Source organism: Cantharellus anzutake, assembly GCF_015039405.1.
Source record: "Cantharellus anzutake strain C23 chromosome Unknown EI90scaffold_11, whole genome shotgun sequence".
NCBI classification, from domain to species: Eukaryota; Fungi; Basidiomycota; class Agaricomycetes; order Cantharellales; family Hydnaceae; genus Cantharellus; species Cantharellus anzutake.
The window spans coordinates 423,625-444,244 of NW_024066961.1; the positions used below are offsets into that span (position 1 = coordinate 423,625).

Genomic DNA, 20,620 nt, shown 5'->3' on the forward strand with positions numbered 1-20,620 from the left:
GTATTCCATGTTGTAGAACGACAGCGAAATAAGACGTCTCCACTACTTGACACCCGGAAGTGCGAGATCGCCGATTAGAATTGAGGGAAGTGGACATGCAGAGAGAAGTCCAACCGCAATAGTCTTGCAGCCCAAGACTATGAATTTTTCCCATCGTTTCGTTGTGTCAGCATCGCACATCCAGTAAGACACAGCCCCACCGTCACATACGAGGAAGCGATGATGATAAATCTATCTTATTACCCCGCGGCCTCGTGATGACATGGCAGTGCGGCCATCCCATCCTAACACCGTGGGGAGAATGTCTCTACAATATGATGGGCATTCTGGTTGGGGTGTTAATGTTCCTCGGGTTTTGTGATGGGAAGACACCTAGAAGAGTTGTTCCAGTTGAGGCAACGGTCCGAGCCAAATAACTGTCAACAACTGAAACTATGCTAAAAATCGTTTGCAAAATGCTCAAGGATGTGTAGTCGGATTTGTGGCCTTCGTTCCCGATGTTAATCATTCTAATAGTGTAACTGATGCCCTATCCAGGTTTTGCACCTGCGGAGGGGCACTTCGATATTTGCCATCCTACTCTACTAGTGCACTGCCTAATATGTCGTGTGGCCGGCGGCTCAACTCTCCTCTGGCCACAACACCCTCTGCACTTGCTGATACGCGATGTTTGATCGTTTTAAGTTTTCGAAAAGAGGACATCCTCCCGCGCCTCCCGGTGGCCCATCGCGACCCTCGCCCTCTGTTCCCAACCTCCGGATCACTTTTTCTCCAACTGAAAGCGATGCAACACCTAGCAGAGATCTCGATGGATTTGATCTTAAGCCTCTTACTACTACTGGTGGTAGTTCTCGAGGCCGGAAGCAGCGGAGGTCTGTTTGGCACGCTATAACTGAGCGGTTCAGCAGAAGTCCCAGTCCCAATCCCACTCATCTCGACCAACCGAAGACCTCCGATCCCAGACAATCTGACCCTTCCACGCCCGATCCGCCATCGCTTAATCTATCGCCATTTCCCGTTCTCTTTGCAGGGGCCATTGACATCTCTCGCGTGGTGCCCGGCGAGCGTATCATCCATGGCAACACTAAGACTCCCCACCCACCACCAGGACGCACAGACGTGAATTTATATACTCCATCGCCAATAAATCAAACACCGTCATCTTCAGCCGTCACTGCTGGTGACGGAAAGAAAACAATCATCGCCGCCACAAGGCTCGTCCTCCAAACTGCCGCCTCTGCTCTTAAGTTTGTCTCTATTCCAAACCTTGATCAGATACCAAGTATACTCCTGACATGGCTCCAAGTTTACGAGGTTCGCAGGTTGTTGCGATTTTGCGATCTAATGAATAACCTCCATGTTTTCATGCAGACGATCGACAACAACGACGAAAATCTCAAGGGATTAGACGATGAAGTTCGAAACGCTCACGACACGATTTTTAGGCCTCTCCAGTTGTGGACTGGCCAAGTCCCTCCTGAGATAGGTGATCTAATTCAACGATTTAACTTGTATGTGCATTCACTTCATCATTCTCTCGCCAAATCTCAAACTCTCGGTCGCAGAGCTCTAAAACAACAATTAAAGCAAATTGAGGCACTCAAACGTCAAAAACTTTCCAAGAGGGTGATTTTAGCGACTGAGATAACCCAGGAAATATGCGCTGTGAAGTCGTGCATCCATGATGCTATTTCCCGCTTTTCGGTTCGTTTTGTCTATGTTCAGGCCATTAGAAGACTGACCGGGGAATTCACCATAGACTGCTGCGACAACTCTAAATCTCCTCCACACAATTCGGTTATCGGCAGACTGTTTGTTGTTCTCCATTGATTTCACCGCTTGGGATTCAATGAACATTTTAGATGAACTCTCGAAACTCTACAAAGGAAATGCGGAATATTCTGCCGTGAAAAGCAAGTCGAAATGCCTGGAAAATACGCGTGTCCAGATCCTGGAATCGATACTCAGTCATTTGGAGAACCGGAAGCACCGATTTGTCTGGCTTCGTGGCTCTCCGGGTACTGGGAAGACTGCTATATCAATGAGTGTTGCCTCGGCTCTCAACAAACAGGGTCGCTTGGCAGCATCTTTCTTCTGGGACAAAAATCGGAAGGGCGAAGGACTTGCTTCGATTGAACACTTTCCCTCTACTGTTGCACGTCAGCTTGCCTTATTTAACGCCGAGTACGAGGGTCTTCTTGTTAGTCAACTTCGACAGTCCTCGGCACTGAAGAACCTCCGAGATTCCACCCTGGAGGAGCAGATGGGATCTTTGATTGTCGATCTCATGCACAAACTCTTGTCTTTGGGTAAGGAACGCCTCGTCATCATCTTGGATGGACTAGATGAGTGTGGGACTCAGGAGGAACTTGAGTCCTTAATGAAGCTAGTACTTATCCTTGATGAACTGCCTGCTGCGTTCGCCGTGTTGGTCAGCTGCCGTCCAGAGTCATCCGTTGTATCGGCTTGGGATGGAGCTCGGGCTCAGGGTCTTGTCATACCATGTGAAGATGTGGACATTGTCGCTAAGGAAGAGAAGTTCCACACTATCCACCGCATGGTGGAGGAAGGCCTTCGGGGTTGCATTGACAAGTCTCCCTGGAAACCATCAAAAGAAGAAGTGGATGCGTTTGTCTCAGCGTGTCGTGGGCTGCCCGTTATCGCCTCAATCCGAGTCCGGGATGTCTCCCTTCAAACTCATCGTGGTGCAACCCTTCGATCCGAGTTTGAATACTTTCGTGATCTGATCGATGCCCCTGTTGACGTCAACTTGGAGTACCTGCGTGTACTTCGCCGTGCCTATATGGTCGGCTCATCTGGAGTCCGTAAACATATAGCGGAGAAGTATCGCCAAGTGATTGCCACAATCAATGCGGTATTCGAGCCGTTAAGTGTTTTTTTTATATCGCAGCTGTCAGGAATTGCCGAGGAAGAGGTCTTAGCTATATTGGAACCAATTGGCTCGATTGTTGATCTTTCTTCGACAAGTGGCTCGGAGAGTGGCTCGGAGAGTGACTTGGAACCAATTATTATTGATCCTTTTTCGACAAGTGGGTTGGGAAGTTTCTCGAAGGGCATGCAAGGCATCAAATTCTATCATGCAACAATGAAAGAATTTATAATGGGGGATCCGATTGGTAATGAAAATGACGAAGTATTCTTTATCAGGGATGCGAATAGGTATTTCATCGGACTGCCACTCCTCCAATTTTTCAATAATAGTTGTGAGCGGGATGTGTTTGGGTTGCCTACTGTTCTCCCTTTTGGATATGAGGGGAAATGGAGCAATCTTCCTAAGATGGAAAGTCTGCCCCCCTATCGTCTTCGATATCCTCATCATCTCCGATATCCTGGTCAATACTTATTAGAACACTTAGATCCCTCACAACTCTTTGCACAGGGGTCCAATTTGCAGAACGAGTTTAATACGTTCCTCACGCGAAACTTGGTTACATTTATGCACCTGGTGCCGCTCATTGAATGTGCTGGCAAAGGATTCCCTGATGGATTTTATGAATTCAAGGTAAATAGAATCATTGTGTCGCGATTATTTTAATATGATGTCATTTTTAACAGAATTGCGATTCATTCAAACTTTTGAAAGAAGCTCGAGAAAAGCAATTTGTGTCGTATCTGAATATTGGGGCTACCTGGAAACCATGGCACCTATATCGATCGACCCTCCCTTTCACCCCAATGTCATCACCTTTTCACAAACTGTATGGACACCTCTCCGATCCCGTTCGGATCTTCACCATTTCTGGCGAGTTTACCGGGCACAGAATCCCATTGAGTGAGGATTTACTCAATGCTCGAATGGTCATGGAGGCGAAGCTACATAATTTGCCAGAGCAGGTTGATAGACAGTATAGTTCCACGAGTCAGTCCACCGCGTCAACGACAAGCCTCATCAATATTGTGGATCCAGAGACCAAGGACGAAGTCCAATTCAACGATCCTGATTTTCGTAATGGTATCGTGACATGTGCAGCGCTCTCCCTTGATGGTCACCATGTAGCTCTTGGTTTTGGTAGTGGTGTCGTCGAACTCGCTGATATTGACCATCAGCACACAATTTCCCGATTCCAGCTCGATCCACCCAACCATCCAGTCTGGATTGAATTTGTCCATGGCAGCCACCGAGTTGCTGCTGAGGACAGTGAAGGGAACGTCACCATCCTTAGCCATGATATGACCGCCGCGAATCTTGGTAACCTTCCCAGTGGTCCTCTTCCTGCTGTAACTCGAGTATCAGACAATGGATTATTTATCATACGGGTCCCACGGAACACTGATAGCTCTTGGTACGACAGCCTGACTCTCGTATCCATTTTGGGTGACCCGCACTTGCAGCACCTCGCACCCCCTTCTTCCAATAATTTCACTCCAACTTCCAACCCTCCTATCTTAGCCTCCGAGCCTTCTACTTCATCCTCTGCATCCATCAAAAGTGACGCAGTGCTCACTATTCCGCACCGTCGCACGCTTGGGTTTTCTCCGGGAGCACATTATATCGGCGCTTTCGATGGCCTTAGTGCTTTCACCTGGTCGACAAGTTCGGGTGAGCTCATTTCGAGTTATCGTGTGACGGATTTCAATTTGTGGATTATGAATCCTGCTGTTCCCTTTACCTGCTCTTATCGGATCCCTGATCCTGTATCCCCTCGACCTACCCTCTCGTTGACAGAAGGTGAAGCAGCACATACACATTATTCCGAAACACATGCAGGGCATAACTTGGACTCGTCCTGGATCAAGTGCCCATTCTATGTTCTCTTGCCAAGTGAGGAGGAGTGGGATGAGTTGACGATGCTTGACATTCATTCGTCCGCTGCCGGAAGAACGCCACTGTTCGGAACCAATGGAAAACGCCAGCGATTACCAGTGTCCTTCAATGGCAAATTGGAATTCATTATTCCCAAGGAGTATGAACCAGTTGTTTTTTCTGGTGCCAAAGGTCTAGGCGCTTGGTATGGTGATCGAGTGCCATTTGATCCTACCTTTTTGTACAGCCCTCGGTCCAGCAAAGATGGGACTCGAATCCTTCTTCAAGGCTGGCAGACGGCTCCAATTGTTGTTGATCTTAGCCAAGTCATTTAGGATGTTCATGGTCAGTTGCGCGATCTATCCACCGTCGGAGGGAGAATCGCAAGGTTTCGCTAGGTCACCCTTCCAGCTTTCTGGACGGATGAAGTTCCCTTTCTAGGGTGCAAATAAGGCTTCAACAGTTCTACGACTATTCCTCCCTTGCGACGTATCAGAATGAATATATATTTATTCATGTGATGCACTGAAAGGCTTGACCGGAGCAAATTTCCGTTATCGCTTCTTTGAACGTACCAAAAGGTCTCCCAGTACCATATCACCCGACGTTTATCCTCAGTTGTACATAAGTAACGTAACAAAGAGATCAACATAGAATAAGTGCTAGATGTTGTGATGGAAGTATATCCGGATATCGACATCTGTAAGAGATGACTCACCAGAGGATGAAAAGTTACTTTTCTTGGCATGTGCCAGATTCTGCCATTCGTCCTGGTTCAGACGTCGCCAGGGCGTTCCGCCTTCATAGCTGTAAGGCTCGATCTTCCATAATTGTATATTCAACGGTCCTGAGCTGCATTGGAGGCTCGGCACGTGTGTTGTTGTGCCTGAGATTTTCTCCCTTCCATGTCATTAATTGAGGCTAAAGGCTGGCGGTCTTAGGCAAAGGCAAAGGATCGATGAACTTCTCGCAGCAGGAGGCGACATGGCAGTCCCCATTCTCACTGCGATCGATTCCGCGGCTGGTGTGTGCCCTCCTCTGAAAAGTGCGACTAGCGGCGCTCTCTTCATCTTCAACGAGACTCTGTAATAATTTGTGCAGAGTCGGGAACAAAGGCTCGCGGTTTAAGTCGCACAGAGGATCAAGGACAATAAATAGGTCGACAACGTGGAGGCAAGTTGCAGCTATAAAGTGCTATGACGCGTCAGCGGAAGAGATGGAGAGTGCCACGAGGCTCGACAGGCGAGCTGCATTTATTGTTGGCGACCTTTGATGCGCCTCTTATCTATTGTCCTGCAGCGTGCTACAGCAGATTAAGCCGAAAATTGATCGAAGACTTGCAAAAACAGCGGAACGTTCGCCTTTCGTGAATGCACTGTCCCACCTGAGACTCAGGAAGGATCGATGGTTCGAAGAAAGACCTCGACAAAGTATTATCATTCCAGGACTGTTCTAACTTTCCGCCGATGCAGCTTAGGACGAACTTAGCAATCGGTATCAAATTGTGAGCCATGGTAGGTGGTCAACACGGCCTAACTGGCGAGCTACGATGGCGACTCCGTTCTCGATGGACTACGGCACCCTGATGTCGCACACCATGATTCGACTGAAGCATGCTTGGAAGACACTAGGACGGAAAGCGCAAAGCGGATAATGCTGCTGACCGCGGTAGCTGGTGGCGGGGAGACATCTATTCCACATTCTATCGCAGAGGGGTGTACAAGACAGAGTATATTGTTGTTGACCTTCTTCAAGGTAAGCGAGCAATCGCGGCCAGATCGCCTTTTCGGCGGCTTGGCTAGATCTCTGGCAACTCATGAACCGTGCTTCCGTCATATCGACTCTCCAGAGAGATCTGACACTTTCAACCGCGCCGTTTATGATGCAATTCAAGAAATTGTTGGCTGAACCCCCTTGTTTGAACACACTGCCTTCCGATCATCCACTATTGACGCGTTAGACAAATGCGAGCAGCTTGCCAATATCCTTCGGAAAGAGGTACCCAAGTTACCGTCCAACATGAAAATTTGTCACCTCAAGACAGTTTGACCTTGTTGACTGTTTCTCTCACCTGATTCCCCACCGATCATCGATCTCTTCCTGTTCATTCGGATCAGTACCGTCTTCCGTTACATGAAGGTGGCAAGTGGTCCCCCCATGAAAATGCTGGAAAAACTCTTGATACCGGTATTCGCCGGGCGAAGGCTTCGGCCGGGAAAATGATGGATAGGCTGTTGGAAAAGTGTAACTGGGCATGATTGACCAATTGTAATGGGAGCAATCTTTGTTGCACAAACAGCCACTGTCCGCTATTGCTTGGGATGCGTCTCTCCGACCAGTTCCAGCAGAGCTACGCCACCGCTATTCCGGGAACCGAAAATTCGTCGCTAATGTGTTCGGGATTTCTTCAATTTCGCCATTCACAGACAATATGATTTACTACTACGGAAATCAACCAGATGTAGTGTCGTCGAGCCGGACATTCAAGGGACAACGCCAGCGAAACTGTTGAAGAACGGCTATCTCGTCAATTCTGCGAAATGTGTCAGTGGGGTGAGGGAAATGGGCTTTACACATACATAATTGCCTTCGACGCCGAATTGTGAGACCAGGAAGGAGTTGGCTGGCAACTTCCTTAGCAAGCACTCAGATGTTGCTTACTCTGACGAGTTCTATCTCCGACCACTTAGCGACCTAGAAGCACCAACCAGCGCAGGTCCTTCGTACCCAAATAAGCAGGAAGAGCGTCGGAATGTCGATGCTTGGCCTCCAAATGACCCTGGCTCCTCGGGGGGTTATACTTCAAAATCTGTTGTCAGGTCGAAAATCAAACCCCGCAGGTCGCAAGAGTACGAGTCAATCACTAATAACGGCTCTGGTACATACCATATTCAACGGTATCTCGTATCCTCATTCATGTGTTTATGTAGGGGCGTACCAACCCGAGGAAGAATTGCTACCCGTTCTCCAGCGCTGGCTCAGTGGTCCGGGATGTCTCCAAGGATCAGGGAGGTTGGTGGTTGTCAGCGCCTTCGACGAAGAACATAAGGACGCACAGGAGAGGCGTATTGAGCTAGCGAGTGCTCTCTCCCCAAAAGCAGACGTAAGCTAGCGCCGTGCCGTCCGATATCAAGCAGTGATATCTTGGAAATGGAAGGGACAAGCAGCACGCCGTCGAGTGATGTGGAGGATTTGATCGTGGAAGCAAGGCAGAGAAAAGGAGGGCGAAGACGCGCGGGTGCTGAAATGGATCGGGAGACGGAGGCCAGGCGCGAGGGAAATAACGAGGGAGGCATCAAGGGCTCAGCTTGGGTAATTCGAGTCAATGTTGGAAGATGTTATCCGTCGCGCAGGCATTCTTACACCCTGACGGTCATGGACGTCCAGTGGCTAGCTATCCATTTGTAGATGGAGGTCCTTTAACAATCGTATCCTCATTTCTATGTTGCCCCTTCGTCCCCTCTGGGATGCAAGGGGGATGTAGGAAGATGCGGAGTATGGGATCGCTGAGCTTTGGGGTGGGAGAGGAGTGAACATCGGCTGCACAACAGCAACGACTGATTGAATAGCTCGCTTGTAATCATTTGAATCACTACAAGTCCAGTACATGGACGCGCGCAGAAACGTTTGAATCATATACATGTCAAGGCGCAACTTCTATGGAACAAAAAAAGTGGCGGAGGCCAAAGTCCGCCGGGCAAACTCGACTTCAATAATCGTCCCTGGAAGATGGAGGGATCATCCCGTAAAGAGCATCGATATCTGGACTCGCCCCGCTAAGATCACCGCCCTTGTCAGTCAGATCTGGTGGGACCATCTGATAGCTAGGACCCGCCGATGAATTCGTGTCCCAGCCGCTGAGGCTGAACGGAGGGGCTCCAGGAAGTGATTCGGACGGCATAAAAATCTCGCCCACGGAATCCACGTTGGGGGTCGCCATCATGTTGTTTCGCCGGACCGTTCTAAAATTCGCTTCGTTAAGGGGAGGAATATATACGATAGTGTCTGCATGATACGCGTCATCCGATGGAGGTAGCTCCATGACGGAAGCCGCCGCGACTACAATAGAAAAAGGTGCGTCGCATGATTCCTATGGAATGGCACCATCATTGCTTACCACGGCGTGACAGTCTCCTGCCCGAAGCGATATCCCCGCTCAACCGCTGTCTATAGGCTTGGAGGTCATCTCGATCCTTAAGTTTTAGGAAGGGAGGCGAAGAAAGGTATGAGAGAGGCGACAGCTTGTATCACAGCGCCATGAGAAGAACAACGTTACCCTCATCCATTCTGCATCATCGCGGAGGCACTCCACTCTCAGCCTGTGGCAGGTGCCACAAACGCCCGTCGCATCAAAATCGCGCGGGCACCTCTGCATTGATATTTCAGTCATTTCATGAAGGGGGAAAAGTCACAACATTATCAACATTGACCTTCTTTCGGACCTTACAGGTCTTACAGCCAGAAACCGCAGAACCCGAGGCTGGGAGCAGTTCGGAGTGATTCGGGGAGCTCATTGACATGATGTCGAGTGAAGGGGTTGACTTGGAGAGTTGGTCATTATATGTGTATTTCCATGGCAAATCCCAGAGATCTGAGCGCTGGCGCTTCCCGTCTGCGTACCCTAGATCTAGGTCATCTCAAGCGGGGCGAGGGAACTCTGGAGACGGCGTGTGTACTCCTGAATTTCCAACTGGGTCATCTTCCATTTCTTTAAGTGTCTAGAACGCTCAGGCGCGCAGGCCTGGCCTTCTTTGTGAGCGTTCTTCACAGAGCGGTGGATGGGTATCGGTAACTCCGCACATTAAAGAAGGTGTGTTGAAGTATGAATACGCCCAAGAGGGATGTTTGCAGCTCGCTGGTCACCAAGTCGAGAGCAGGCCTTCGCCCGTTTTTGCGAGATAATCAGAATGACAACATCTTCCGCTCCGTGCAAGGGGCGCTGGAGTGTGTGGCGAGATCGAGGGTGCTTTGCTTGGGAAATCCTGGAGTCCAGTCAGAACATCCGTTAATTTCCGCATAATTCTAGAGCAACATATGATGAGCGATCGAGCCCCTACTCTGTTCCTCGCCGTGCACCGCCGACAGGGACATCAAGCGCTAGTGCCGGAGATAGCCATGCATCTAGCATGTAGTCGATCAAACTCTGCAAGAAGCCGGCTGACTGCGCAATAGTGGTGATGTTGTTGGCGTGCGTCCAAACGCTCAGCTTACGTCAAATGGCTTGTTCCTGCGAATCCGAGGCCTCCACCGTTCCAAAAACGTGCTGATCGAGCCATGCGACGCGATCGGCGGGGGAGAACGGGCGGCCGAGGCACCAAAACAGGTGCAATTATGCATCGGCGGAGAAACGGTGTCTCCAAGGAGCAAGCACACAGGATGCATGAATCCCTTTCAATGACACCCCTCACGTAAGCGTCTTTTTGTTCTTTCAACAGCGAGGGAGTTCAGCATCAACTGGACAGGACTCCAGCTTCCATCATCAACAGAGAAACACAGTCTGTTGTTTATTATTTAAACCGAGGGGCTACAGTAAACTCTTGCACAAAGTTCTCCAAATCATGGGTAAAGCTCGAAAGAAGAAAACAGCGCGTCGTCACAATCCTATTCGCGTGCCTGACTCCCATATCCCCCATGGTCTCGCCGCGGCCGCGTCAACATCCACTAAAAAAGATTCGATCCCACCGGTTTTCCACCAGGTGAACTTGCGCTTATTTATTTTTCGTATTTGAACATCGGTTGATCTCAAACTTTGACTGTTTGGTCCTCCGGTTCCTTGATTGCTCCATGGGGTTAGATCGCGAGCGCTAATGCTACCGATCGGGCGTTTGGCTGCGCGTCAGTCAGCAATTTGATTCACAACGACCCATCCACGCGCCGATTACTTCAAGGGAAAGGCATCATCGATGTTCTGATCGAGAAATTGTCAGACCCGGTCGAAGAGGTAGTTGTGGAAGCTTCTGGTGCACTAAGGTGAGTTCAATAGAATTAACGCGACATCGTATGATCGAGACACGTGTTTTGTGTTTTGCTCTGAATCCTTTTTTTTCTTTTGCTTCCAGGAATTTGGGCATCGATGGTGGGCACGAGATATGTGCACAGATGTACAATCGTAACATTCTGGCATCTATGACTCCCTACATCCCGAAGGTGCGTACACCATTGTCGTACGATAAAGCTCAGCCTGGTGTCGACGGATTTTTTTCTTTTTCAAGATATCATCTGCAATATCAACGTTTTTGACTGCACCACCAACTTCGATGCACAGGAATCTAGTCTTCCAACTAGCAGAGAATTTGATAACGCTTTTCTGGTGCCTATCGTCAGTTCATTATCCTGATACATATCGCAACACGCTCAGATATCAATCTCTCAATAGAGAAACGTCAAATAAGGCTTTGAACGCGATCAACAATGTAGGGTTAATGCCCTTCTTAATGGCCTTTTTGGAACATCGTGCGCAACTGCCGCTCGCTCTCGTCAACGCGGCAGGTACGTGTTTTCATTGCTGCGGCCCTCGCGCGCCCCCTGACGATCATCATTTGTACTTCCTCAGCCCAGTGCATTTACGTCCTTTCGGATGATAATGCCTCCACGATTGAAGCCCTTCGCACTGGGAAATCTTCTTTTGTCCCTAGTCTCCTGTCGGTTGTCCAGTCTGACTTCGTCACACCCGTCACCACTGTGAAGTCGTCATCGGAGACCGAGGCTATAATGCTTCGCGTACTTGTGTGTGGGATACTCAAGAATATAAGTCCTATACCACCCAAGGCCACAGGCGGGGAGACTCTAAATTTGGATAAGGACATTATATTACCGATCCTAACGCCGTTACTGAACGTATCTCTGGGAGATGCATCGAGTGTCGTCGAAGCCATTTCGTCCCATTCTGTAAGCCTCCCGGTTCATTGTTAGCTTCATACCGCACGTACTTATTTTACTTCTTTACCAATAGAAATCTAAGATCCCCACACACTTACAAAATACGCCGGGATCGGATCATAAATCCCCTGATGAGCATGAGCTAGAACGCATCGAGGCTCAATTGCGAACGGTTCAGCTTGCGCTTGAGATCCTTTCTGGCATTTGTGCAAGTTTGCCCGATTTCGAGGATGATCCTGGTATCCAAGGCACGCATGCATTTTGGCTGATGTCGTCTATTTCTTACCATGGTTATTGATTAATTAGGGGACGCTGGGTCAAAGGGTGGGCGCAATATCGGCGAAAGTGATATGGAGGCTGATGGCGATGACGGCGAGGAAGGAGATGAAGCTGAATTTGATATTGAAGACTCTGGCGCAGGTGCGCAAGGTAACGAAGATGAGGATGCGTTGCATGCTGGAACGCCAATTACTTTGTTGTCACTCAGCACTCCGCTTCTCGCTCTTATTGCGCCCACGCCACTGTCATTCCCACCTCCTTCATTACCTTCTCTTCACCCACCTACAACGTCCGTCTTGAGCGCGATTCATATCGTTGCCTTAGAGTGTTTGAACAACCTCTTTGTGAAGGTGCAAGGACAGGGTGAGGAGAGTGTCAAAAAAGGTGCGGAGGGGGTTTGGAATGCAGTGTGGGGTTCGTTAGGGGATGTTAATGGGCCTGGGAGACCTGGACTTACGTTTGGGAATCCGGCTGTGTTGGGGACGGAGAAGAGGGGGGAAGCTTGGCTTGTTGCGGTTGGGGCGCTTTGGGGATTGGCGAGGGTTTGTAGGGGAACTTTGGTGGGATCATTTATTGTCTCCTTTCCTCCGTGTTGGTGGCTCATGCTTTATTTTAGGTCCCTAATGCTGAGCAAGTCCAGATACTTATGGAACTTTGCGATATTGTTACAGAGGAAAAGGCCAAGGTCCAGTGTATTGGGACGCTTGGATGCATCGCTCAGAATCCGGGCAGCATTGAGGCCAATAAGGTAAGATGATGCGCCTTATAATTCTCGTCTTTGATTCATTTTTTTCCCGGCCCGTAGGTTGTTTCGCAGTATCTCATAAACATCGTAAGAACGGGTGAACGGCCAGAACCCACATTACAAGCGGTGTCGGAGATCATTGACATATACTCTGACGAAGCATCCGCGTACGATGTTAATTTTCGACAAGGCAATTATCTTGAAATCTTGTCGGAGCGCTCGGGAGCGGTGAAGAAGCTGGTGAAAAGCTTAAACGTGAAGAGACCCGGAGGAAGAAAGTTGAGGGGATGGGGAGAAGGAGTTGCGATTAATATGCGTGATTTTGTTCGGTATAGGAAGAATTTGAGACTGTGAACAGTGCGGATATGATTGTTTACTAAGCTGAAGCAGCCTCTGTGTTGTTTACATAGTTGTTGCGCTAGCTCAAAGCGATATAGAATGATTGGAACGTGTAAATTTAATTTGGGAGAACGCCAGGCAGTTGTCGCTATATTTAGCTGCGGGTTACAATTAGGTGATCCATTTTTGGGCGAGTCACGTTACTTGGCCGCTTTTATTATTGACCGCGGCACGAGGAGTTGTTAGCCGATCCCCTTGGAATACACAAGTATATACAGAGAACCAAGGTCCCCTCTCTCCAAGGATAAACCTCTTCACTTGGGTTTTCTCTTGGCTCTAAGTCTTGGTCATTGTTTTTTCCTTGGTAAAGCGCCGACGAGCGCTTCACCCACATGCCTCCCCGTTCGCTTTTAGCCAAGCCTCCTTCGGATCAACTGCTTTCCTCTCTTGCTGCCATCGCTCCCACTTATGACCCAAATCACACTATCCTTCCCTTCTTACTCGTTGAACCAACTCAACGTCCCTACCCGTCACCATCACCCTTCATTCCATCTCAGACCGTCCGGGCTACTCCCAACCCACCTAAACAACGGAAACGCAATTTTCCCGAGTACTACGCCGCAAAATCAACCGCTGTTGTGAGGTCTCCGGATGTCCCTCCTTACTTTCATACTCTCTCTGATGGAAGCTGGGTTGCCAGCGATTGCTGGGAATTTCATGGCCGTCAATCATGTGTCTCAACGGTGCGGAGCTTCAACATCCCTCGGAGCTGAACTGACGCATTGACGTTTCCTTCCACGTCCCATTCTCACTCATAGTCAACATCAACATCAACGGACCCGGCAACCTCAACGCTCCATAACAACGCTCTTGATCAATCCCCATCAACTACTACTACTACCACCACCACCACCACGCCTTCTTCTATTGACATGTCGTCTCTCCCCAAGGGCTGGCAACCGCGTGATCCTCGTACAAAACTCTACCCTATTCCGATCATCATTGCCATCTCCATAATCCTCTCTGGCCTCATCGTGGGTGCTATATGGTTCCTCGGTGCTTCACGGAAACGAAAAAGAGATGACCTGGATCCCGAACTTAAGGGGGATGCACTGGACAAATTATTTCAACGGACAAAGAAAAAGAGTAAGAAGCGGAGGAAGCTCAAGGAGAAACGTTTGGATGAAGATGAAGATGATGGGGATGTTCCGCCTCTACAAGATACTGTCACTGGGGAGAGCTCCGCCGTGGCAACTCCTTCAAAGAAGAAGGGTCTTCGTGAACGACTCAAACGGGTTTCTAAATCCTCTCGGCTCCTTGTGCGAACTAGAAGTCGGCACTCTACGACAACGCAACTCCCGCGCACCTCACAGCCTCATGAAGCCCCTGCTGGGGACCTTCGTTATTCTGTAAATGGCGCTACTTCCTCAAATCCCTCCAACCGACAACCCCCGCCACCAACACCCGTGCCAGCGGAGAGCGGAGATGTGCCCTCACCATCCGCTCACAGCCCTCCTGCGCTCCCGCATGTTCCACCTCCCTCCATCACCCGTTCACCATCCAGTCGTACATCATCTTCCAATCGACGATCTCTACCATCGTCACCACTGCTTTTGGCGCCGTCGACATCTGCACAGCCTCGCCATTCCCCACCGCAAACACCAATATCCCTCACCGTTCCTGAACCTATCTATTCTTCCCAGAACCCGTCTTCACTCCTTCCCGTTCCTCCCGATCCTCCAGCTTACCGACGGCATGGTCGTTCAAGTCCCTCGAACTCGTCACGCTATGTAGCCTTTGATGATGACGCCCCCCGGCTGCCAGACCAGGACGATTTCGATCTAGGTTCAGATTTGGAAAGGCCGGTGGGAGAGAACGGCAATGAGCTGTCACCGTCATCAAGCCATCTACAGTGGAATAATCGTTCGGAGGGGCACATAGCAACAGACGATAAGAGGTTGTTGGAGCGCATGCATGCCATAGGTCGAAGCGAACCTCCTCTTTCACCTGCCGCAGCCTCGTCATCATCTCTTGATCAAGTGTCATCTGCTTCTGGCTTGTCATCTTCTGGATTTGGAATGCAGGGCGAACATGGAGGCATCGCTGTGGCGCCTGCTTTGGACGAGATTGAGGAGCGAGAGATGGAAGTTGTCCGTGGAGAGCGATCTCCTGCTCAGTTTGTGGGGCCGCCACCGCCCGGTGGAAGAGGTATCAAGGTGAAAGATGATTTCTTCCTGGGTATGACGAACCGAGAAGAAGAGAGCGGTGGGGAACAACTCCCTGGGTGGTCTGCTTCGTCTTCTGCTGTCGAAGTGAGACCCGGTTTGTCCTCTTCAATGGTGCTGCCGCCTCCACCACCGTTACACGTATTTCCGATCCCTCCTCCGGCCCCTATAGTTCCTTCCTTACCTCATTTGGATGAAGATGAAGATGGGGCATTACATCGCGCGCTTGGATTGGTAGGGAGGGCAGATCCTGGGGTGGATGGGCTAGCGTTGCCTGCCTATCAACAGATGTCTGCGCTCCCTCCTGTGCTTCTCCAGCCTCGTTCAAGGACAGACGGGCAAGATGATGATGATAGGATACTCCCGTCGGCTCCCCCTGTTGAGGATGAAAGTGCGATGATCATGGTGCCTTCTGCTCCGCCGGAGGAAGAATTCGAGGGTGGTGGTGGTGGTGAGGGGATGTCAGTGGCGTCTGCACCTCCAGCTCCTGAGGAAGAATTTGAAGGGGAAGATCAGCACCGGCAGACCGTGTAGATGTTCTTGCCAGGCGCTTGACTGGATTCATCCGATTTTTATATTCCTATCTGATTCATCGTCCCCACCCCCGGAACACTCTTGATTGAATTTGCCTTTACTGCGACTGCCATGTGCTATCATCACAACGCAGTGATACATAATTGCCCCCTACTCACCCCTCTAACCTTACTCCCCAACATGAATTCTAGCGCACGAAATCGTTTCGAAGCGCGACGCGTACTGTCTTGATATTCAGTCGAACAATGTTGTTCGGCCATCCCGGAACGGGGAGGGGACACCTTTGGCTAACTGCGACTAGAGTGTCCAGGGTAAACGCTGCCCTCCCCGGACGATTGTCGGGAATCCTTTTCCTCTCTTTCACTGAGGCCTCGCACATTCCACATCTTTCAGCTGCCTACCCGCCGCTTCCGTCGGGTCTTATCTTGTTCTCTTTTCGATCTCGCTCTCCCTTCCCTAAGTTATCTCATTTATCACTTTTGCTTCCCTGATTTCTGAACTTCCTTTTTTTTTTCTTGGTTTTTGTTCAATAGCATGCATTGTATCATTATGGTAGGTGTCGAGTGATGAAAATATTCAAGTACGCTTCGGTCTTATCCGGATGGCAATCGCCAGTGAGTTGATCTAGGTGTCGTGTGTGCAAGACCCTTGGTGCATGTGAATGGTCTGCGGGCTGATCAGAGATGTCGTAACCAAGTCGACTCCAGACTCCACGCAATAACGACCCTTTTGGTAGCGGCGCTCGAGCCAGCTCATCTCACAACATGACGCAAACTTATTTAGCTAGCGCACGTACCCTGACCACCGCGACGAGCTTGTTGACTGAGCAGCCTTTGAACGTCTGTCCATACCAGGGTGCAACGTTCGTTGGGGGGTTTCGGCTGGCTGAATTCAGACGTATGAACATGCCTGTATATCATAGTATCGTTTATCATTACCGACCGCAATCAACATAGATATCCAGGAAGGTTGAATCCGAGAAGCAGCTCAAAGCGTTTTAGGCGTGATTGCTTCATTGCATTGGATTTGGTGCCCAGAACCGCTCAGTGTCGTAAGAGTGACCAGTCATCTTCAACGTCATACGCATTTATTGATCAGCGGATGCTTGAATTCCTAGGCGTGTGACAAGTCTGGTTTGCCGAATTTGGGTAAACCATCCAGCTGCCATTGCAAAGGCTTTGCACCCACTGGAACGGGCGCCAGACTTCCTGATCAACCTCCCGGACACATCTCGGTTCAAGAGCAGGTACCCGGAGAGTGGGATCAAATCTTATTGAATTGTATTGCAGATGCTGATCATGCGAGATGTAGGCAAGGTACGACGAAGGGAAAGGCCTTTGGATTCAGAGCATGAGCTGGGGAGATACCGTTAGATACGGGATGCGTTGATGTTATCTTGCGCTGAGGGGGAAAGTGGCCACATTCTTTGGGCACAAGTCAAATAAATGCATCTGTCGTATCATCTCGTGCGATTAGAGATCCTTTTATGGGTGGGAAAAGTGGTGTCTTCTTCCATTTCCCCTATTCAATGCTCCCCATCAGAGGCGCTAGCGAGGGGGGGCAAGAAGTCCAGAATTCAAGTATAGCAATGTTTAAATTCAGGAGGTGGGATGAGACATGGCCAAACAGAGTCCGCGATTAGACTCTCCCAGTCGTCTTGGGCGGATCGGAAGAGATCTATGGTGGCGCAAGCGTCTTCGACCTTGGGAAGGACAAATATAACAAATGGGAAGACGTTTAGTAAAGGGGGCAGTCAGTAGAACGCAAACAAGCAAAAACTGTCTTCTCAAAACCGAGGAGAGAGGGGATAGTAAAGCCTACGCACAGCGTTCTCATAGCCATGTTGGATGGTGCGATGCATGAATTCTCGAAGAAGCTTCTGAAGACCATCGTCATCGGACCTGCATTGTTCCCCTCAATGACCGTGAGTACGAAGGACAGAAAGAAGGCTGCTTACTGGGAACGAAAAGCCGTTTGAAAGGCAAAGTACGTTGCGACATCGCGGGTGAGATCAGCAGGGTGAGATAATCGGAGAACCTTATCGGAATGAAGATGAGTCCCACCATTTACCTCCAAACTTAGAGGGCACACACGTCCAACGATTGCCATAACTTGTACCCTACAATGGTCTTCCCATTCACATGTCGGACGGCTTCTTGGCGGGCTATCTCGAAATCGATCACACCCATTGGTCCTTATGCGATGAGGTGTTTAATTGTTTCGCCCAATATAAAAGCCGAGCATACCATCGGAGGTGAAGTACGACGGATCAAATCCCGTTCTTTCAGGGAGCCAGTCAGTGACCTCCTCAGTAGGCCGTACGAGAGAATCAAAGAGAATTGTTCCACAGTAGTCCTTATGATTCGTACCCACCCCCACCCTTCTATATCAGTGCGTTCCAAACGTGTAAGGAGTGGAAGAACATACAACAATGCAGATCCTTGCCAAGATGTGGAAGTCGAGTGACAGAACAGTTTGGGTAGCGAGACAGACGTATGAGGAGGGGTCGGGGAGCATCAGGAGATGGACTCTAGGTGCCTGCGGGGCATATATAGTGGATGGGGCGCTTACATGAAAGCCCCCTTTGCTCCACGGGTTAAACCGGTTATCATGGACAAGAAACCTACAGTCCCCCGAAGGGTGGTTGTATTACGCAAGTCGTGACGCTTCAGTGCGTTCCTGAAAGCGTGGTGCCGATGTTTGGAAGGACCGCATATCAATGCCTTTTTTTTTTCAGATGGAAGTAGTCGATTTTCCGGGTCACAAAAGTCAGTTCAGAGGCAGTAAATTCCAGAAAAGGCCCAAATTCTGGTTCCTCGGACAAAAGGGATGGTAGGAAGAAGGGGAATCGACTCTGGAGGGTGGCACTGTCGACGAGGGACTCCAAGATGAGTCGTAATGAAATGCCGATAGTCAAGTTCCCCTATCTCTGGGCTCGTAGAGCTACCAAATAGATTAGGCTGGAAAGTAGAAAGGTTATGACGCGTACCTAACCATCCCGAAAGAGAGTCATGTCGGTTTGCACGTGTCAGATTATGTCATCACCATGATAAGCTTTTTTGATTTCCTTACATGCATTGATCGCGCAGGTGGGGGGAATCTTCGTGCCTTAGCGTTCCTGTTGCAGCGCCATGTGTAGAAGACACGCCAATCTCCGCGCGCGCCCGCGCCGAATACCATTATAAGCCATTTCAACTTCTAACTGGTGTCCACTGTCGAACACCGCGGGCATACGGATGACGTCTGGGACTTCAGCGCTTTCCGATGCAAGGTCAATCATGGCCGGTGACCGACCAAGAACTGACTGAGTAACAAGCGCGTACGATGATCGAGCCCACACGCCCATACTTCCAGAACTTGATGTCCTATCTGCAGATCGGGGGCAGGGGTGCTGAATGCTCAATATAGAGATCATTATTGCTGTTCGTGAACAACGCGGTGTCATCGTTTGTAGCTATTGGATAGCACTTGAATGGGAAGGTAATTATGGAGGGTCTGAGTCTGATCGATCCAGGAGACGTGCACATGCTGACTCGGACTTTGGATTAGCTGGCTTAAGATGAAAACACGATTTCCGTCCTAATTTTTGTTGGAAATTAAATGGCTACTTAGGTGCTTAGAGTGGCCGAAGGCCACTAAGGTGAACTTGTTAAAGGCTTCACTTAACTTTGGACGATCATAGCGCTTCTATCGCCTGGGCCGCTTTGGCCTTAATTCTGGAATCTCGCTGTCTGATAAGCGGCCTATAAGCTTTCCCGTGCCCAAACGCTGTTTCCTGTTGGTCAAAGCCCTCTGCTTCCTGGACCCACAATCCTTCCACCACTTCCTGTTGCATCGCCATTCAGTATTCGATCCACCTGTATGCTCAGTCCACACCTAGGACACCAGCAGCGATCGGTCCGTTACCTGAATCGGGGATGCTAGCTCCCAGAATGCCTGTAAATTCATCCTCCATGACACCCGTCTCCCCTGGGGCGCGTCCTCTCACTGTCAAAGATGCTCTCTTGTATTTGGAGTTGGTGAAGGCTAAGTTCAGCGACCAACCGGACGTCTATAATCAGTTTCTTGATATCATGAAGGACTTCAAAAGACGATCGTGAGATTCGCGTTTCCAGAACGATTCTACGACGTGGATTTACTCAGAGGTCTATATAGGATTGACACTCCCGGCATCATCTCCGGTCCGCCTGTCCAGCCAGAATTCAATCATGCCATCAAGTTCGTAAACAAAATCAAGAACCACTTACAAAAACGCATGAACAACTCCTGGAAATACTTCGGAGGTATCAGAAAGAACAACACCCATGTCAGGACCTCTGTGGGACCCCCCCCCCCAAGTCTTGTGTTCCAATTTCCGCTCAATTCTACGTCAGGTTACTCAGTTGTTCAGGAATGCTCCTGATCTTATTGAAGAGTTCTTCCAACCCGTTCATCCAGGAGCGGTGTTTTTAGCGTGCGCGACGATGCCTCGAGACTTTAAATACCCCCACTCGATGTAAGCCTACTCACACAATCCCATCGCGATCTTGAACTGGCTGAGTAACAAGCGCAGGCTCTGGAACGCAACTTCTTCTTGAACTACTAGGCTCCCCGCGAATCCAGAAAACAACAATATAAAGTTCCTCTTGTTCTGGGGGACAGTTATGAAATCCCCTGACGCTGCCTGCGTGATACTATGGATAGGCCACTAGCTGCTGCAGCATAGCTAGTAGGATGCCAAGAATTGCACTTGCAGACGACTAGGCCACTCTGAAACAGCTTGAAGGCTAACTGCGCATGTGCGTCGAACGGCGAGAGGAAGAATCTCGCAACTTGTGGTCGCGCAGAGGCTTTGCGATCGCTCACTGACGCGAA

At 49.7% G+C, this 20,620-nt stretch overlaps 8 protein-coding genes across 8 annotated transcripts; 6 read left to right on the top strand and 2 right to left on the bottom strand.

The window, feature by feature from the left end:
• Positions 1 to 382: 382 nt before the first annotated feature.
• On the top strand, positions 383 to 1,809 carry EI90DRAFT_158415 (uncharacterized protein). The gene is made up of 5 exons (XM_039051933.1): positions 383 to 481; positions 538 to 1,314; positions 1,372 to 1,486; positions 1,566 to 1,704; positions 1,760 to 1,809. Exons 2-4 carry the CDS (start codon positions 667 to 669, stop codon positions 1,571 to 1,573), a joined length of 771 nt encoding a protein of 256 aa, XP_038919130.1. The 5' UTR covers positions 383 to 481; positions 538 to 666; the 3' UTR covers positions 1,574 to 1,704; positions 1,760 to 1,809.
• A 40-nt stretch (positions 1,810 to 1,849) lies between these two features.
• EI90DRAFT_2911791 (uncharacterized protein) lies at positions 1,850 to 2,230 on the top strand (the record flags this gene model as incomplete). Its single annotated transcript, XM_039054433.1, has 1 exon — positions 1,850 to 2,230. A coding segment is annotated over one exon (381 nt), but the record flags the coding sequence as incomplete, so codon positions are not given.
• A 1,151-nt stretch (positions 2,231 to 3,381) lies between these two features.
• On the top strand, positions 3,382 to 5,427 carry EI90DRAFT_3045287 (uncharacterized protein). The gene is made up of 2 exons (XM_039059396.1): positions 3,382 to 3,523; positions 3,577 to 5,427. Exons 1-2 carry the CDS (start codon positions 3,458 to 3,460, stop codon positions 5,098 to 5,100), a joined length of 1,590 nt encoding a protein of 529 aa, XP_038919132.1. The 5' UTR covers positions 3,382 to 3,457; the 3' UTR covers positions 5,101 to 5,427.
• Positions 5,428 to 7,532: 2,105 nt separating this feature from the next.
• EI90DRAFT_3045296 (uncharacterized protein) lies at positions 7,533 to 7,877 on the top strand (the record flags this gene model as incomplete). Its single annotated transcript, XM_039059397.1, has 1 exon — positions 7,533 to 7,877. The coding sequence occupies exon 1, from the start codon at positions 7,539 to 7,541 to the stop codon at positions 7,875 to 7,877; it is 339 nt and encodes a 112-aa protein (XP_038919133.1). The 5' UTR covers positions 7,533 to 7,538.
• A 390-nt stretch (positions 7,878 to 8,267) lies between these two features.
• EI90DRAFT_159300 (uncharacterized protein) lies at positions 8,268 to 9,406 on the bottom strand. Its single transcript, XM_039051936.1, has 4 exons — positions 9,196 to 9,406; positions 9,042 to 9,134; positions 8,883 to 8,958; positions 8,268 to 8,824 (listed from the first exon to the last, which is right to left on the bottom strand). Exons 1-4 carry the CDS (start codon positions 9,283 to 9,285, stop codon positions 8,475 to 8,477), a joined length of 609 nt encoding a protein of 202 aa, XP_038919134.1. The 5' UTR covers positions 9,286 to 9,406; the 3' UTR covers positions 8,268 to 8,474.
• Positions 9,407 to 10,323: 917 nt separating this feature from the next.
• EI90DRAFT_3144662 (ARM repeat-containing protein) lies at positions 10,324 to 13,022 on the top strand (the record flags this gene model as incomplete). Its single annotated transcript, XM_039065175.1, has 10 exons — positions 10,324 to 10,461; positions 10,560 to 10,735; positions 10,825 to 10,912; positions 10,978 to 11,084; positions 11,142 to 11,254; positions 11,319 to 11,653; positions 11,718 to 11,883; positions 12,026 to 12,483; positions 12,540 to 12,671; positions 12,729 to 13,022. The coding sequence occupies 10 exons, from the start codon at positions 10,324 to 10,326 to the stop codon at positions 13,020 to 13,022; spliced, it is 2,007 nt and encodes a 668-aa protein (XP_038919135.1).
• Positions 13,023 to 17,480: 4,458 nt separating this feature from the next.
• EI90DRAFT_159369 (uncharacterized protein) lies at positions 17,481 to 18,401 on the bottom strand. The gene is made up of 5 exons (XM_039051937.1): positions 18,194 to 18,401; positions 18,013 to 18,121; positions 17,860 to 17,960; positions 17,724 to 17,803; positions 17,481 to 17,667 (listed from the first exon to the last, which is right to left on the bottom strand). Exons 1-5 carry the CDS (start codon positions 18,281 to 18,283, stop codon positions 17,553 to 17,555), a joined length of 495 nt encoding a protein of 164 aa, XP_038919136.1. The 5' UTR covers positions 18,284 to 18,401; the 3' UTR covers positions 17,481 to 17,552.
• Positions 18,402 to 19,456: 1,055 nt separating this feature from the next.
• On the top strand, positions 19,457 to 20,387 carry EI90DRAFT_159683 (uncharacterized protein). Its single transcript, XM_039051945.1, has 4 exons — positions 19,457 to 19,862; positions 19,922 to 20,134; positions 20,204 to 20,261; positions 20,319 to 20,387. Exons 1-3 carry the CDS (start codon positions 19,684 to 19,686, stop codon positions 20,244 to 20,246), a joined length of 435 nt encoding a protein of 144 aa, XP_038919137.1. The 5' UTR covers positions 19,457 to 19,683; the 3' UTR covers positions 20,247 to 20,261; positions 20,319 to 20,387.
• The last annotated feature ends 233 nt before the right edge of the window (positions 20,388 to 20,620 follow it).

Excerpts from the sequence above, each read along its gene's own strand:
- EI90DRAFT_158415 (XM_039051933.1), top strand. The coding sequence starts at position 667 with ATGTTTGATCGTTTTAAGTTTTCGAAAAGAGGACATCCTCCCGCGCCT. Across the intron at positions 1,315-1,371 it reads CATGGCTCCAAGTTTACGAG|ACGATCGACAACAACGACGA; the intron begins GTTCGCAGGTTG and ends GTTTTCATGCAG.
- EI90DRAFT_159369 (XM_039051937.1), bottom strand. The coding sequence starts at position 18,283 with ATGCTCCCCGACCCCTCCTCATACGTCTGTCTCGCTACCCAAACTGTT. Across the intron at positions 17,804-17,859 it reads AGTTATGGCAATCGTTGGAC|GTTCTCCGATTATCTCACCC; the intron begins GTGTGTGCCCTC and ends CATTCCGATAAG. Across the intron at positions 17,668-17,723 it reads CAAACGGCTTTTCGTTCCCA|GTCCGATGACGATGGTCTTC; the intron begins GTAAGCAGCCTT and ends GGAACAATGCAG.
- EI90DRAFT_3045287 (XM_039059396.1), top strand. The coding sequence starts at position 3,458 with ATGCACCTGGTGCCGCTCATTGAATGTGCTGGCAAAGGATTCCCTGAT. Across the intron at positions 3,524-3,576 it reads ATGGATTTTATGAATTCAAG|AATTGCGATTCATTCAAACT; the intron begins GTAAATAGAATC and ends CATTTTTAACAG.
- EI90DRAFT_159683 (XM_039051945.1), top strand. The coding sequence starts at position 19,684 with ATGCTAGCTCCCAGAATGCCTGTAAATTCATCCTCCATGACACCCGTC. Across the intron at positions 19,863-19,921 it reads AAGGACTTCAAAAGACGATC|GATTGACACTCCCGGCATCA; the intron begins GTGAGATTCGCG and ends AGGTCTATATAG. Across the intron at positions 20,135-20,203 it reads CAATTTCCGCTCAATTCTAC|GAGCGGTGTTTTTAGCGTGC; the intron begins GTCAGGTTACTC and ends CCGTTCATCCAG.
- EI90DRAFT_159300 (XM_039051936.1), bottom strand. The coding sequence starts at position 9,285 with ATGTCAATGAGCTCCCCGAATCACTCCGAACTGCTCCCAGCCTCGGGT. Across the intron at positions 8,959-9,041 it reads ATGATGCAGAATGGATGAGG|GATCGAGATGACCTCCAAGC; the intron begins GTAACGTTGTTC and ends CTAAAACTTAAG. Across the intron at positions 8,825-8,882 it reads CAGGAGACTGTCACGCCGTG|TCGCGGCGGCTTCCGTCATG; the intron begins GTAAGCAATGAT and ends TTTCTATTGTAG.